The sequence below is a fragment of the Hydra vulgaris genome, chromosome 02, assembly GCF_038396675.1.
Source record: "Hydra vulgaris chromosome 02, alternate assembly HydraT2T_AEP".
NCBI lineage: Eukaryota > Metazoa > Cnidaria > Hydrozoa > Anthoathecata > Hydridae > Hydra > Hydra vulgaris.
The window spans coordinates 13,097,200-13,113,300 of record NC_088921.1 but is presented as its reverse complement, the minus strand read 5'-3'; the positions used below and the strand labels follow the sequence as shown (position 1 = coordinate 13,113,300).

The following is a 16,101-nucleotide window of genomic DNA, read 5'->3' as shown; positions in this document are numbered from 1 at the left end:
AATCAGCTAACCTGTGTTACCAAAATTTTTATTATCACCACAAACCGTGTTGTTGTTCTTAATTCATATTTTTTTATACAATGCAATGCCTCTTCGTGTGATTTACAATGATAAGCAACTTTGGTTTTTTCTCCTATAACAAATGTTTACAAATAGTTTTAACAACAGTTCTGAAATCAAAACGATGACAGTATAACATATTCTAGAAAGAAAAAAGAAAAAGATCATCCTTAATAAAATTTTATTTATACAATAAACATATTAAAAAGATTTCAAAATTAAAGGAAATCATTTTTTTCTTATACTTATTTAGTAAAATACATACAAACCATTATCAATGCAATTTACTGGCAAAAAGTCGATATCTGGGATTTTCCCATCTTTTTCAACAATTTCTGAAGTAAAAATTTAATTTTAATCTAGAGTTGTAGTCAAATTTTTCTTTTCAAACTTAAATATTTTTATTTGAGTTATTTATGATTGAATAAATTTGCTGCGATGTATTACAATTGTTGAATTGAGGTATTTAAATTCCTCACAAATTATTGTATTGTGACGCATTTAAATCAAAAATTACAAATCTTGACGCAACTTTTAACAAATTAATCCATACAGAATAAATAACCTTGTAGAATTCCACTTTCCTCAGAGCTTTTTTCAGAACTGTTCAGGCTTAAATAGTCGTCATAAAGAACTGAATATAGATCCATATTACTTTAACCACGTGCCAATTTTTGTTTACTTTTATGTATAAACTCAAGGGTTTTTCCGAAAAAACCTACCTACTTTAGAGCAACGAGAAAAACTCCACGGCAAACGAAATTATTTACCAACTTTTGAGCCATGGGATCGCACAGTGGGCCAGAATGCACTTTTACTGGACAAAATTCATAACTAACTTAATATTAGAGCTATATTCACTAATATTAGTATGAGTACTAATATGATGTCTGCGCTTTTTATGAAGGTAATATTTTTTTATTTCGTTGCTATGGATACCTTTATTTTGCTTAGCAACAACCTACTTTTGTTATCTGCAGATATTTTATAAGTGCTATATTCACTAAATTTGGCATGAGTACCAATATGAGATCACACTTCTTGCAAAAGTGATAATTTTTTAAATTTAGTTGTTATGGATACTTTTTTGCTTAGTTACCGGATACTTTCCTTAGTTACAAAGTGGTAAATTGATATTTGAATATCTTATTGGATTTTTGACCCACCTATATTGAATAACAATTGAGTATTTAGGTAATTAATGTTTTTGGAATAATAAAAGCAAAAAATAGTGCAAGAAAACGTTATCAATTTTAAATTACATCAAAAAATTATAAAACAATAATATCGTTTGAAGATTGTTTAAGTAATTGTAAAACATCTGAAGGAAATGCTTTATGATTTGTTTGGTGTGGTGTTGATTTACGCAATGATGAAATAACAGGATCACTGGAAACTAGGAGTCTATTGATAAGATCAGTATTTGTTGCTTTTCTGGATGTTTTTCGGCTGAAATTTTCGCGATAAGATTTAAAGTCTTTATTTCTAGCCTCTTGAGCTTCCTCTGACATAAGTCCGATGGGTAATGTAAGGCTTTTAATTATGTCATGTCCATGTATCAATACTTTGTGAAGTGATTGAGCCATGTAATACCATGGATAAAGGGACACATATAGTCTAAAAGTGTCAAAACAATAATCCTTGAACTTTAAGCAGTCTATTTCATATCCTGAAGAGAGCGTTACCAAGATAATGTAAAATCTGAATATAAGGTTTTGGTCAATACCCAGAATTTCAGCTGTTTGTTCATATGCTGCAAAAGCACGCCTTGAGGTATTGCCATCGTTACTTGTTCCAGAACCACCACTTTTAGGGATATCAACAACAAGTCCCATTTTGTTCATAAAATCAGTCTGAATCTTTTGTTTAGCTACAGATGCCTTTTCTTTGTGTTCTTTAGATCTTGCTTGCCACTTTCTTGTTTCTTTTTTATATGCAATGTGCAATAACATCTCAAAAAATCGAATCCATGCATGAAGACTGGAAAGACCATATTTGAACTCTCTGTTAGTATAATCTATATTAAGGATATCAAGACTATTCATATTTTTTGGAGAGACACCACACACTGAACAGCATTGGTATGAGTTATTTTTTTCAGATAATATTGTTTGAACCTTCCCATCAATCATTGTAAGTTCAATAAAACAATTCACTTCAATAGAAGATCCGCAAACCTCTAATAAAATCATACCCAAGCTTTCTATCTCACTTTTAATGTACTGATCTTCTTCAATCACAGATTCCTTGGATTCCATTTTGTATGCAAAACTTATGGGTCTACAATAGGCTGTGGAGGACGACTTTTAATTTCTCCAAATAGGCACCTTTTCGTTGCTGTTGTTAAATCCAGTCAAATCCAATGGGACAAGACAAGTAATAAATAATGATTCTTCACGCTTTAAATCTCTGTTAATGTCGGGTGCTGATAAAACTTGTTTATAAATGCTTTGGCCAGTAGCACCATCAAAACCAGCCTTACACGTTAGTGTCATTGTTTTTATTACTTTGTTGTTCAATATCAAGTGCCTTAGCACAGGTTCCTGAACTGCACAGATTCTTTGCAAAGTATGAATCATTAAATCTTTTAAAGGAACTGAAGCTGAATAGTCCTCCACTGTTATGTTTGCAGGATAACATTTCAATTTTGCATCTCTGACATCATTGTAAGCGGGGTAGATGTTATATTCTTTCTCCAAGGCTCCGCTTCTAATCAATTGATAGGAAGCTTTTGTCAGACTTGCATCAAATATTAAAGCCAGTGCTTCGTCTGCTGAATATTTAGTTGCTTTATCTGTATTTGATATATTTAAAACATTCTTGGCAGCAATAACAACAGATTCATCTCTAAATTTTTTATTAGCAGCAAAAAATAATTCATTGGATGAATGAGATTCAATTAAACAAGATACACGCCATTTTTTAGTTTTATTAGAACTATTATCAAATGCAACTGGTTTTCGACCACGTCTACTTGCAGTTGGTTCATTGTCTTTTTTTCTGACAATTAAATATTCATTAAGCCAGTTCACAAACTTCTTTTCAAAATTTTTCACAGTATAGTTTGCAGATTTCCACTTTTTTTTATACAAGTAAACAAATCGTTGAACAGCATGTCTAAAATCAACATCTTTAAAATCAGCAAATTTTGGCTGAATAAATTTTAATATATCTTCAGCAATATTTTGTTTTGAAATACTAAGATTGTTTTTTTGGAGAAAATTATGAATGTCTAAGTTTAACAAAACCATATCTAAATAATTATTGTAACAAGTATTTTGTATTTAGAAGTAAAATGTTATAATATATATGCCGCCTGGACTACTAATACTTGTTAGTAATTAAGTTACTACAAGTGTTAGTAATTAAAATTAAAAATAATTAAATTACTGTCAGTGTTAGTAATTAAATTACTAACAACTACCGAAAATATGTTGTTGCTATGTTATGCAAAGTAAGGTACCCATAGTAACCAAAAAAAGTTAACCTCATAAGAATTCTGAATCTCATTTTAATACATACCCCCAATATTGTGTATTTAGCGCAAGTAAAATACTGTTAAAACAAGTTAATGTAAAAATGAGTTGTTGCTATGCAAAATTTAGTACCATAGCAACCAAGTTAAAACATACATAAAATCTGAACGGGGATTTAAGGGGACGAGCAATCAATTAAAACTTGATTGAAGCATCATATTGCTCAAATAAATATAAGACAACACATGGCAAATTGTGGTAATTATTAGTTATTGTGCGGCAAAAAATAAGTTTCTTAAGAAATTTTTTTTTTAATCTATGATTTTCAAAGTATAACTGAGATAACATGCTATGACAAATTTATTTCACACATTGGTTTTTCTTATCTCTAAATACTCTAGAATAACATGTACTAATTTTTTGTTTCAAAAACGTAGATGTAATTGAAATATAACACAACGTTGATGTCACCGTTAATTACTTATTTATAATTTTTTTATTTTTTTATTTTATCTCAATATTCAAATGCTTAGAGTCCTGGTAACTAAGGGATTTAATATAAATAAATTATCAATAGATTTCTCCTAATATATGTAGATACTAAAATTAAATAGGTTTTCAAGATTAGACAACTAAAATTTTTCCCATTTTGTCCACCTACTGGCCCACTGTGGATCGTCTGCTAACCTGGGATCGTCTGCCAACCCGTTAAATAAGTAGACAAACAGTTCTGCGCATGCTTTTTCGCATGCGCAGATATGCTGTTAAGTGTCCGTTAGGTAAGTTACATTTATCGTTAAATAAGTAACCTCGTTCCGTTAGGTAAAGATTTAAGATTATTTGGATTTCATTTTTGGCCATACTTAACAATTTAATTCATTTAAAATTTATTATAAAATGTCAGCTCATAGTTATTCTGTTGAAGATGTAAAGCTTTATCTTTCTAAAAGAGCAATAAATTGCTCTAAATCACAGCGTAAATCATTTTTAAAATATGCAAAAAAATTCAAACTATGCGGTATGTAATCGTTATATAATAAATTGTTGAATAAGTAATAGTTATTTTTAATAAACATTAATTATTTTTATTGAATAATCACTAACTTATTATATACTTCAGATGGTAAGTTGTACTATGTAACAGCGTCAAAAAACCTGCAAGTACTTTTTAATGACTATGAAAAAACGTTAGCCTTTAAAGATGTCCATGATTCTAATCATGGGGCTCATGTTGGCCTTAACAACACAAGAGCAAAATTAAAAGGTTCTTTCTACTGGCTAGGTAATATTAATGTGTTTTTATAATAGTACTTTTTTAATTTCTATAAGGTTTTTAAGTTCTTTTAAGTGTTGTGCATTTCTTGAACTAAAATGCTGGGCAAATTAAATTTTTTTGTGAGTTATTGGTTAATATCATCATAATAATATATAGTTGCACAACTCTAGTGTTTTAATTTAGTTATATTTTGGTTCATGTCAAACTTTTGTTTTTGTTAAATAATTAAGAATGGTTAATGACATTACCAAATGGGTTAAAGAATGTGACAAGTGTCAAAGAATGGAGAAAATAAGAACTGTCGCTCCTGAATTAAAACCTATCAAGGTTAATGGACTGTGGGATTTTTTAGGCATAGACCTAATTAGACCTCTTCCAATTACAAAGCTTGGAAACAAATATATTTTAACAACAACTGATCTTTGGAGCAAATATATCGGAGCTTTTCCTATTCCTGAAAAGTCGGCATTTTATGTTTCTAAGTGCCTTTCTACTTTGTTCTATCGGTTTGGTCCTCCAAAGAAAATTCTTTCGGATCAAGGCAGGGAGTTTGTAAATAGTTTAAATGAACATTTATTCTCTTCATTTCAAATCAAACACTTGATAACCTCTGCCTACCACCCTCAAACCAACGGACAAGACGAAAGAACTAATCAGACAATTAAGAAATCTCTCTCTAAATTATCTAATGATACCCAGGACAATTGGGATGAGTTGTTAGAAGCTGTTTTATTTGGTCTGCGCACATGTGTGCAAAAGTCAACTAAATTTACACCATTTTTTTTAATGTTTGGCAGAGAAGCAAACTTGTTCTCCACTTTATCACTGAATAATATTGATTCTGGTACTAATGACAATAACATATTTGAAAATAATGCATTGGATGAGCAAATTCAAGAAAAATTGGGTTCATATAATAAAGTTATTACAGAAGTAAATAACAATATTTGTCATGCTCAAACAAAAATGAAAAAGTATTATGCCTCAAAACAACTTAAAGGATGGAAATTATTTACATTTAAAACAGGTGATCAAGTTTTAGTTAGAAATTACAGAAAAATTGGTCGTAAAGGAAGTCGGATGGAACATGATTGGTTGGGACCTGGAATTATTTCAGAGTTAAAACAAACTGGTGCTACTTTAACTTTCAATGGTAAAGTTTGGAAAAAAACTGTTTCTTTATCCAACATGAAGCCTTATATAGTTGATAAGCAAGTATTGTCGGCAGAATTGCTTTTAAAAGAACATGATTATTGTTTGAAAATGACAAACCAATCATATAAAAAAGAAGATTTAAAAAAAAGGAGTTCCAAAAAGAGGCACATGTCAGAATTGAAATGTTATGACAAAGGTAAAAATTATAAATTTATTAAAATGGAAATCTCTACATCATCTCTATCTGACGATAAAAGCATTTTAAAAAATAGAAGATTGATTTATCCTGCAATTTCGCTAGATAACAATTTTTATTCAACATTATCAGCACAGTCGATCAAACAATGCATAGATATTTTAAATAATCCATTAGGTTGGGTAGATGATACTTTAATTGATATTGCACAAAGTTTTCTTTCGCATCAGTTTCCTAAAGTAGGTGGGTTTCAAACTTCTTGTATTTTTAATTCAAATAACTTTGGTGGTTTTGTTTCTGGAAAGTTTGTTCAGATATTTAATGTGAGAAATTTACATTGGGTATTAATAAGTAATGTAACATCTGATAATGGTTCAAATTCTGTTCAATATTATGATTCCTTTTTTACTGGTTTTAATAAAAATACTGTTCCATTACTAGTACACAGAGTTGCACGATCAATATTGATAAATGAGGGTATTGAATTCATAAATTTAGAAGTCATGAGATGCCAGAATCAAGACAACGGAAATGATTGCGGGCTTCATGCTATTGCTAATGCTACAGCTTTATGTCATGGAATTGATCCAAGTGTAATTCTTTGGGAAAGAAACAGTATGAGATCTCATTTTTTGAAGTGTGTTGAGAATAGGAAACTGGAGATGTTTCCTTCCATTTTATCTAATGGTACAAAAACCTGCTCAATATCATTTCAATGTGATGATCTCTGCCCTTGTGCATTGAAATAGTGTTTCTGTTTTGTGTCTTCACATCAAGAAAATGTTTAAATTATGAGCTAGTACAATATATTTGAATGTTTATTTACAATATGTAATGACAGCATGTGATGAAACATCAAGTTTTCAGTTATTTTTTATGTTTAAAGAACTTATTTCAGAAACCCTGTATAAAAATAATTAAAAAAGAAATGATAATAAAAAATTATTGGTTTTAAATTTTTTTGTGGATCATTAATTTCTAAAGTTTGTGGTTTGTGAGGATATTTACTGTATTAAAATATTTTAATTCAATCTAAAAAATCAGTTTCCTTTTCTATAAAAAAAGGCTAATATTTTAAGTCTAGTATTAGTTGAGTCAGTACTTAAGCTTGTTATTAATTTAGCTTTAGATTAGACTTTACTATTGTTAGACTAGAGTTTGTTCAATTTTATATTAGAGTTATATGTAGAGTTTTTAAACTGAATATATTAAAGAAATTTTGTATATTTGCAATTTGTTTTTTCATTCTAAAGTAACTATACTTAATTAAAGAATAGTTACTTTAAATATTTAATCAAAAACCTTTTACTTCTAAATCAGAAATTACCTGATTTCTGACTTTAAAGTAAAAGGTTTTTAATTATTTTTATTTAGATTTGTAATATTAATTTGTGTAATATTTAGACACTTGAGGTTGTTGAATCCATTTCAGGTTACAAGTGTATTTTTAACTAACTTAGTATTATCTTTTTATTATTATTCTTTATTTTAAATACAAAGATTTTTAAATAAATGTTTTAATAAAATATTTGCATATTTAATTTACAAGTTTCAAAAACTGTAATAAATGCATACTATATTATTATTTTCTAGTAAATAATTGTACTTTTTTTTAGGAATGACAAGCTAAACTCCTTAGTTAAAAGCGGTAAAAGAGTACATTTTAGGTAATCTCAATCTCTGATGTTTGACTGCAAAGACAAGTAACTTCCAATCTAGGAGAGGTAAACGTAAATGAACAGATTTAAAAACAAAGTAAATGTAAATTCATTTTTACCTAATAAATTTTTATAATTTTATTATGTTATCGTATTAGTTTATGAATCTTTTTTCCGCATAAATTTGTCTTGAATGTTATCCCATATGTTTTTTTTATTGGAATTAAGCGTTATGGAAGTTTATTAAAGGTTTTAGAAAATTATTGAATTTTATTCGTCTGCTAATTTTTCCAATTATTCATGAACTTATTATTCAAGATAAAATACTGCGATGAAGGTAACTATTTCATTGAGCATTTTCTACCAGCTAAGAAAATGTTATTGATTTTTTGCTCTTGGCCTTGAAAATTTTGGCCTTGGCCTTGATTGTTTTGGCCTAGGCCTTCAAAAAAATACATAAAATTAAAGAATTAAAGATTTTCATCCTTTATTTTTATGTATTTATGTTTTCGGCTTTCATAAATATCTACAAGTATGTTTTCTTATTGACTTCGTAAAATTTTGCGCATAACTTTGGTTTATTTTTACAACATGTGGTTTATTGTCACAGTAATTGTTACCTACAGTTTTGTTAATATTTGACCTTAACGTTAGGCAAAAATTCAAATCTTTGGTCTTGAAAATGTTTGCGTAGGCCTTGGCCTTGAAACTCTTATCCTTGACCTTGTAACTTTTGGCCTTGGTCTTGGCCTTGTAACATGTAGCCTTGGCCTTGCAACTTTTGGCATTGTAAACAACTCTGCTACCAAGCACTTTTTCTAAAGTATTGCAAAATTAACACGCTTCGCAAAAAGCATCCCAAAGAAGGTTATGTCGTTAGAATAACACCCATCAGCAATAATCCTAACCGTAGTATCATTTTTTTTTAAGGAAAAAATAACTTATGCATATAAAACAACGTTACCAATGTTTAAACAAAAAAACTGTTATTTTAAAATAAAAGCCATTTTTTAGTTTTTTTTTGTGAAAAATTAATCGTGCCCTATTTTTTAAAATCAGTTTTTAGTAACTAAAGTTAATGCTATATATAAACCGTAAATTGGTTTCACAATAACATTGTAACACTTACCTCGACAACGTTTTTGTTTCAGTTTGACATAAAGTTTGGCTAAGCGAACTATGCCTTGATTGCTCAATTAGTCTACTTTTTTAACGAGCTACTAATTTATCGCCTATTGGCGTTAAATAAGTATCCGTATACTAACGCATGCGCAAATATTACATTTTGTCTACTTATTTAACGGGCTACTTATTTAACGCAATACCGCCACTAGTACGCGTTAGTACGTTTTTGAGTAACCCCACCTCCCCCCATGCATTTCATTTAAGAGGTCTTACATAAAATACGAACTGCGTTCGTATTTTATGTAAGACCTCTTAAATGAAACTGTACCATGGAAATTTCATACAAATTCTAATAGAAATAAATTCTCAAAAATCTTTTCTATGCTAAATATAGAGTGACTATTTCTTAATACAAAGTCTTTAAAAAGTATACTTTTTATTTTTATTATGCTTTAAATAGTGACAATTTTTAAATACTAAATCTTATATAATATGAAATATATATTTTTATTTAATAATGGTTGTCTTACCTACTACAATATTGCTTGAGATCCTACTTATTTCAGTTAACTAAACAAATTTACAGTAAACAAAAAAATGTCCCCAGGATTATATTTGGCGTTTACAAATGGTAAATTGCGAATCTCTTTAGAGGAAACTTAATGCCTTTAATCTTTATAAACTTAATATTCACCAAGTTTTACTATTCATGATTAAAACAAAACACATCTTTACATATCTCTTAAAATTTATTTTGTTAAGAAAAACTGTTAAAATTTATTTAGTTAAGAAACAGGTTTCTACAATTAACATGTTTAATTTAATTTTATTACAAAAGAAACTTTTTTAAGATGTTAACATTTTAAAATTAATATCTAATTATTAATTTACAATTAAGTTAACAACGTTATTTGTAACTTGAATAAAACTTAAATTTCCTAACAAAACAACTTCGAAGAAAAATTCTACAAAACTTTCGAACTTTTATTTTGATAACAAAAATCGTTTGAAGAAACAAATGGCGAAATCCTTAAATTTTTAAAATAGTTGTTCATGAACATAAATATATTAAGTAAATCGAAAATTAAAATAATTCAATTTTTTCAATATTATAAAATATATTTAATATTTTATTTAAAAAATAAATATTAAACATTTTCAACAAAAATAATAAATATATAGAATATTAAACAAAAGACTTCCACATAACGTTATTAATATTTTCAAATTATTTAAAACCTCAAAAAAATTTTACTCTACGTCTATGTTATTTAAATTCAATTTATAAAAAAAGAAAACGAAAATAATTCTAGTTTTTATTTATTTATTTATAACTATATATCTTATTATATTCATTTAATAAAAATTATAATTAATGTTAATTAAACTAAAATTAATTTAAACATTCATTTAAGAGGTTGCTGAAAAAGTGTTAAAACTTTTTAGTATGTTGCATTACTATAAATATATATTGAAAGAAATAATTATGTTGCATAATAATAATAATAATAATAATAATAATAATAATAATAAATTAAATAATCGATGATTTTACTATTACTAATATTTTAAAATAAAATTATTTATATTTCATTAATTTAAATTTTTAAACATAATAAAAATATAAAACTAAAATATTATATTAAATATTTCATTTATTACTTTATAATTATTGTTTATATTTTATCTAAGATATTAAACATTTATCTGTGTTATAAAGTTTTTTAATTCATCGAGGTTAAATAAATGTTTTCCACGGTACTTGATCCACAACCACTTGACATTCGAACAACGAATCCATTCACAAATCTCTTCAATGAAATCGATCTCGTCGCGAAGTGAAAGATCCAATCTTTCACAAAGATTAATCCACGGAAGAAAATTTTCTTCAAAATCTTTTTTCGTTATTAAATAACGTGAGATGTCTATCAACAACTCTTCTATCTTATTTTTCGGTTTCAATCCTTCGAATTTAATTGGACAAAAAAAGTTGACTTCGCGAACATTTGTTAAACATTGAATTATAAGATTTTTTTCATCATCATATAAAATTTTTTTATCAACATTTAACCACGGTAACTATCATCCAGATTTAATGTAATGATTTACGAAATAAATTTCACAAGAAGTTTTGTAAGAAGTTTTCCCATCCGCAATCGAAATCGTCCACTTTCTTTCATCGACGAGTAATTTTATTTCATCAGTAAATGATGACTGACTTTCATAAAAACATTCAATGAATAAATCAACGTAATTATAATAAGTTTTTGATTTAAGTAGACGATCTAAAGAAAAAACAAATATAAAATAACAAATAAAAGTTAGAATAATAATCGAAATTATAATATTATATATATTAAAATATTCTATATATTATTACATAAACTAATATTAAATTATAATTAAAGTTATATATTATTATGAAATTTTATCATACACATAATTAAAATTTTATTTAAAAATAATTTTTATTTATCACATTTTTAAAACAAAATAGATTCATTTTATTATCAATGTAACATGCTTAAAATAATATATAACAGATTAATTTATATCAACAAAAAAAAAGGACCTCGTTATTCATTTCAAACAAACGTAGAAATTGATTTAAATTTACAAAAATAACATCGTTTAGTTGTTTTAATAATACACAAGGAATTTGTTTTTCATTCAAACACAGATTTTAAATAAAAGTTAATAAATCAAATTCGAGAAAAAAAAAATTAAATTAAGAAATATAAAATCAAAAATCTCCTTCGACTATCTTTTTTTGAAATATGTAAATAAAACCATAAAAAACTAAAAAGAGTGAGAGTTTAAATATTCGATTTCAACGTTGATTTGATACTCAAAATTAAAAAAAAAAAAAAAACTCAGAGAATTTATGTTTTATAATACAAAATATAAACTGTTTATAACTTTGTTATAAACAGATTATATTTTGTTTGTATATTTTATAATATAAAAATTTATAATATGAAATATATTATGCGATGCATTTTAATTAGAATAAACAAAAAAATTTCACAGAGAAATAAGAAATACTTATAAAAAGAAATAAGAACAGGTCACGAAAAACAAAAGATTTTTATAAAATTTTTTTTAAAATTTCGAAAAAATAAAAATTTTTTAAAAATTTCGAAAACAAAAGATTAAAACTTATTGCAAAATAATAGTCAAAATCATAGTTAAAAATAATTTCATTGCTACCAGAGTTGTTGAAGCATAACTACCCGGGTTGCTATAGCATCGCTACCACGGTTGTTAAAGTATCGCTATCAGGGTTGTTAAAGCATAGCTACCAGGGTTGGCATCAAATACATTTTATTAAGTATGTTAATTCTAGATTCCCAAATAAAAATTCAAATAAAAGTATATATAAATGGCGTTTTCAAACCGAACACAAATATTCATAATTTAGGTTAAAAAAAAACCCAATAACTTTTCAAGGCAAACCAGATAAAATGGTATACTAAATAGAAGAATGAAAACAAGTGAAAAAATATCACTTAAAAACAAATTTTTAAATCAATTTAATGTTAAAAAATAAAAATAAAAACTAACAACGAATCTATTGCTATCTACCAAAATAATGTTTTTTGCTAATAAAATGGAAAAATTTTTGTTTTAGAAATATTTAAAAAAAATATATTAAAAGTCGTTTAAATCTTTATTTCACACATTCAGTTTATAAATACATTTTTTTACTTTATATATTTGATATTTCTCTGTATTCTTTTTAAGCTAAAGTTAGAGACGTTCTCGGCGAAAATTAAACATACGTTGTAAGCAGAAAAAAAAAAACAAAAAAAAATATTTACAGGAACTATATCATTATTCCGGTAAGTTAATTAACAAAAAAAAAGTGCGAAATCGTGGAAATATATAGTAAATAAATGGATCGAAAAGAAAGTCAATTAAAATTACAATCGATTAAGATCTCAAAATGTTTAAAAATCAATACGACAAGCTTGATTTTGATGTTTATATATAAAAAAAAGAGCTTTAAATTAAAATCAATATTACTTCAAAAATGTTTAATTGATATCAAACGTTTAGTTTTCTCTCCGAAATTATACTGTTCACTCTAAGTAAACTAAATCAAAAGATCTGTTTATTCTTAAATTTTAATGAAATAATTTAATGTATCAAAAAAAAAATGATATGCTCTGTAAAAAAAAAAATTACTTCCAGCTATGGTCTTGTAACAATTTGAATTTAGTTTCAAAACAAGGTTTTTTAAATTAAAAACTAATTACGACAATTAAAACTGAAGTGTACTTACAACTTACTAAATTAAAAAAGTTTAGTTATCAGTGTTAATTTCAATAAACGATGGTGACAAAATGATTCCTTAAAACATTTTAAGAAAAAAAACCAAATTGTGAGATTTTAAATATCAAAAACTCGATCATCGAACTTCAAAAAAATCTTTCAGAAAATTCGAACAAAATTATAATCAAATTGTAAACAACCATTTTTTTTTTTTTTGTAATTCACCTTTTTGTAATTCCCAAAGCCAAGAAGGCCACTACTGATGAGGAGGCTACTTGTGGTTATACCCCTCTCCCAACTCTATAACTCCGAAACATGAAGCTTGACGAACAAGGCCGCTGCGCGGAGAAACAAGTTGAGCACGGTACTACCAAGAACGTCGTGGGAATCGAACTCAGAACCTCTCGCTTATGAAGCGAGCGTTCTACCACTACACCACTACCGCATTTTTGCTAATAGTTGCATTTTGCTAATAGTTAAACGTATCGTAACTATCGCAACAATTTTTATAAAATGAGAATTAAGCATGATGAATGAAATAAGCGGAAGAGAATTAAGCAAGTATGAAATAAGCGGCCGTGGCGCAGTGGTTAGAGCGCTTGCTATATAAGCAGGAGATCCAGGTTCGAAACGACCTTTGGACAAATTTTCGCGTCACGGTAAGGAAGGAGGCGTGAACTTCCCGGTTAAATGCACTTCCGCGGTGCTCTGTGACAAGACCGTTAGGACTTCTTGGGGCACCTAAAAATAAGACTAAAAAAAAAAAAAAAAGAATCTAGCGAATTGCGAACAAAAGTAAATTTTCGAGATTTTTTTGATCGTATTTTGTAAAATGACTATAAACCAAGTTTAAGGCTTGAAAATGTGATTTTTAATTTAAACTGTGCTAGAGAACATAAACAAATAAGTTTCTGTGTAAAATATTGTAGAAAAAAAAATAAAAATTGGAACAAAAAAATAATTGCGGTTTTCGTTTATATTATCTTTCTTTGACGTCATTAACATATTTAAAGTCAATTAAAGAAAAGTGAAATATACGAGTTACTAAGTGGACTACTTAAAAAAAAATAACTTGTATACTATTATTAGTTTACCAAAGTAATACCTATTAAGAAACAAAATGAACTAAAAAATAACTCACATAACAAATTAAAAAACAATATATTTACCTATAAAACAAGACTTGAGAATTTACCAGGTCTATAAACATGAAGTGTGAGTCGAGTTACATATGTATCAATAGAGAACATTTGTTGTGGGCTTTAATTTTTTTTTAATTTTGGGCTTTAATTTGTTTTTAATTTTGTTGCTAGGACATCTGTCAAACATATTTAGTAAACATCAAGTCATTGTATAAACAACATATTTTTTAATCGTGTTAAAAATGTCGAGTTTTGTACCAGAAAATGATGATTTGCGGAAAGCACTAATTTTTTGTTTTCATTTGAAGAATAATGCTGCAGAATCGCCTTGAATGCTTGTCGAAGCTTATGGTGATCATGCTCTATCGGAAGCAACATGCGAAAGATGGTTTCAACGGTTCAGAGAAAATGATTTTGATGCGCGAAATGCAGAACGTGGAATACCACCTAAAAAGTTTGAAGACACAGAATTGCTAGCAATATTGGAAGAAGATGACACTTTAAGTCAAAAACAAATGGCAGAAATTATAAATGTCTCACAACCAGCAATTTCTGACCGTTTAAAAGCTATGGGAAAGATTCAAAAGTGCGGGAAATGGGTGCCATATGAATTGAATGACAGGAAGATGGAAAAGCGAAAAACCACATGCGAAATGTTGCTGTTACGACATGAAAGGAAGTCAGTATTGCATCGAATTGTGACTGGTGATGAAAAATGGATTTATTTTAAGAATCCCAAACGCAAAAGATCATGGGTAAATCCAGGAGAAGCATCAACATTGACTGCAAAGCCTGATCGGTTTGGAAAAAAGACAATGCTCTGTGTTTAGTGGGACCAGAAAGGAGTGGTGTACCATGAACTTCTAAAACCTGGCGAAACTGTTGATACGCAACGCTACCGACAACAAATGATCAATTTGAACCATGTATTGATCAAAAAACGACCAGAATGGGCCAGAAGACAAGGAAAAGTAATTTTGTTGCATGATAATGCTCATACAGTCATACAGCAAAAGCGGTCAAGGAAATGATAACATCACTTGGCTGGGAAGAGTTACCTCACCCGCCGTATTCACCAGACTTGGCTACTTCAGACTACCATTTGTTTTCATTGATAGGACACGCATTAAATGAGCAACACTTCAATTCCTACGAAGAAGTCGAAAATTGGATCTCCGAATGGTTTGCCTAAAAAAACGATCAGTTTTATTGGCATGGTATCCACAAATTGCCAGAAAGGTGGTCAAAATGTGTAGAAAGCAATGGCAAATACTTTAAATAAAATATTTTTTACTTTTCCATTAGAAAAAAGTGTTTTATTTTGAAAAAAAACCCGCTCATTTCATACTTATAGACCTGGTAGGTAAAAAAAACAAAGCTTGCTATGAACTGCCTTAACTCTGGTTAAATTTTAAAATTGCTAATATTAAAAATGATTTAATATTATTATTATGCCATCTGTTATAAGATTGATATATATTTTTTTGTTGATAATCTTTGATTATTGTTAACTATAATTACTAATGACAATTTTTGCTTATTTTTAGTTTAGTAAAAAACACTGATCCGAAAGTTAAAATGCTTTTAAAATAATCATCCTAAAATGTCTAATAAATTTACAAAAATAAATTTTCGGAGTAATTTGCATCAAATTACAAAATGAAAAATTTAATAATAATTCAATATTTATTTTAAAATCATTTTTTTTTTTTTTTTTTGTTTTAAAAACAATTTATTG

The 16,101-nt window shown here is 27.6% G+C and overlaps 1 protein-coding gene across 3 annotated transcripts in view; it reads right to left on the bottom strand.

The window, feature by feature from the left end:
- Positions 1 to 10,608: 10,608 nt before the first annotated feature.
- LOC136076749 (NACHT, LRR and PYD domains-containing protein 13-like) overlaps positions 10,609 to 16,101 on the bottom strand; it is a 57,023-nt gene continuing 51,530 nt past the window's right edge. For 2 of the 3 annotated variants that reach the window (XM_065790162.1, XM_065790161.1), the window contains one exon: positions 10,609 to 11,231. In XM_065790162.1, coding sequence (XP_065646234.1) covers positions 11,029 to 11,231 — 203 coding nt within the window. In that variant the 3' untranslated portion in view covers positions 10,609 to 11,028. Of the gene's footprint in view, positions 11,232 to 12,124; positions 12,419 to 16,101 lie in introns of those variants that run through there. The other variant, XM_065790163.1, reaches the window with a different exon arrangement.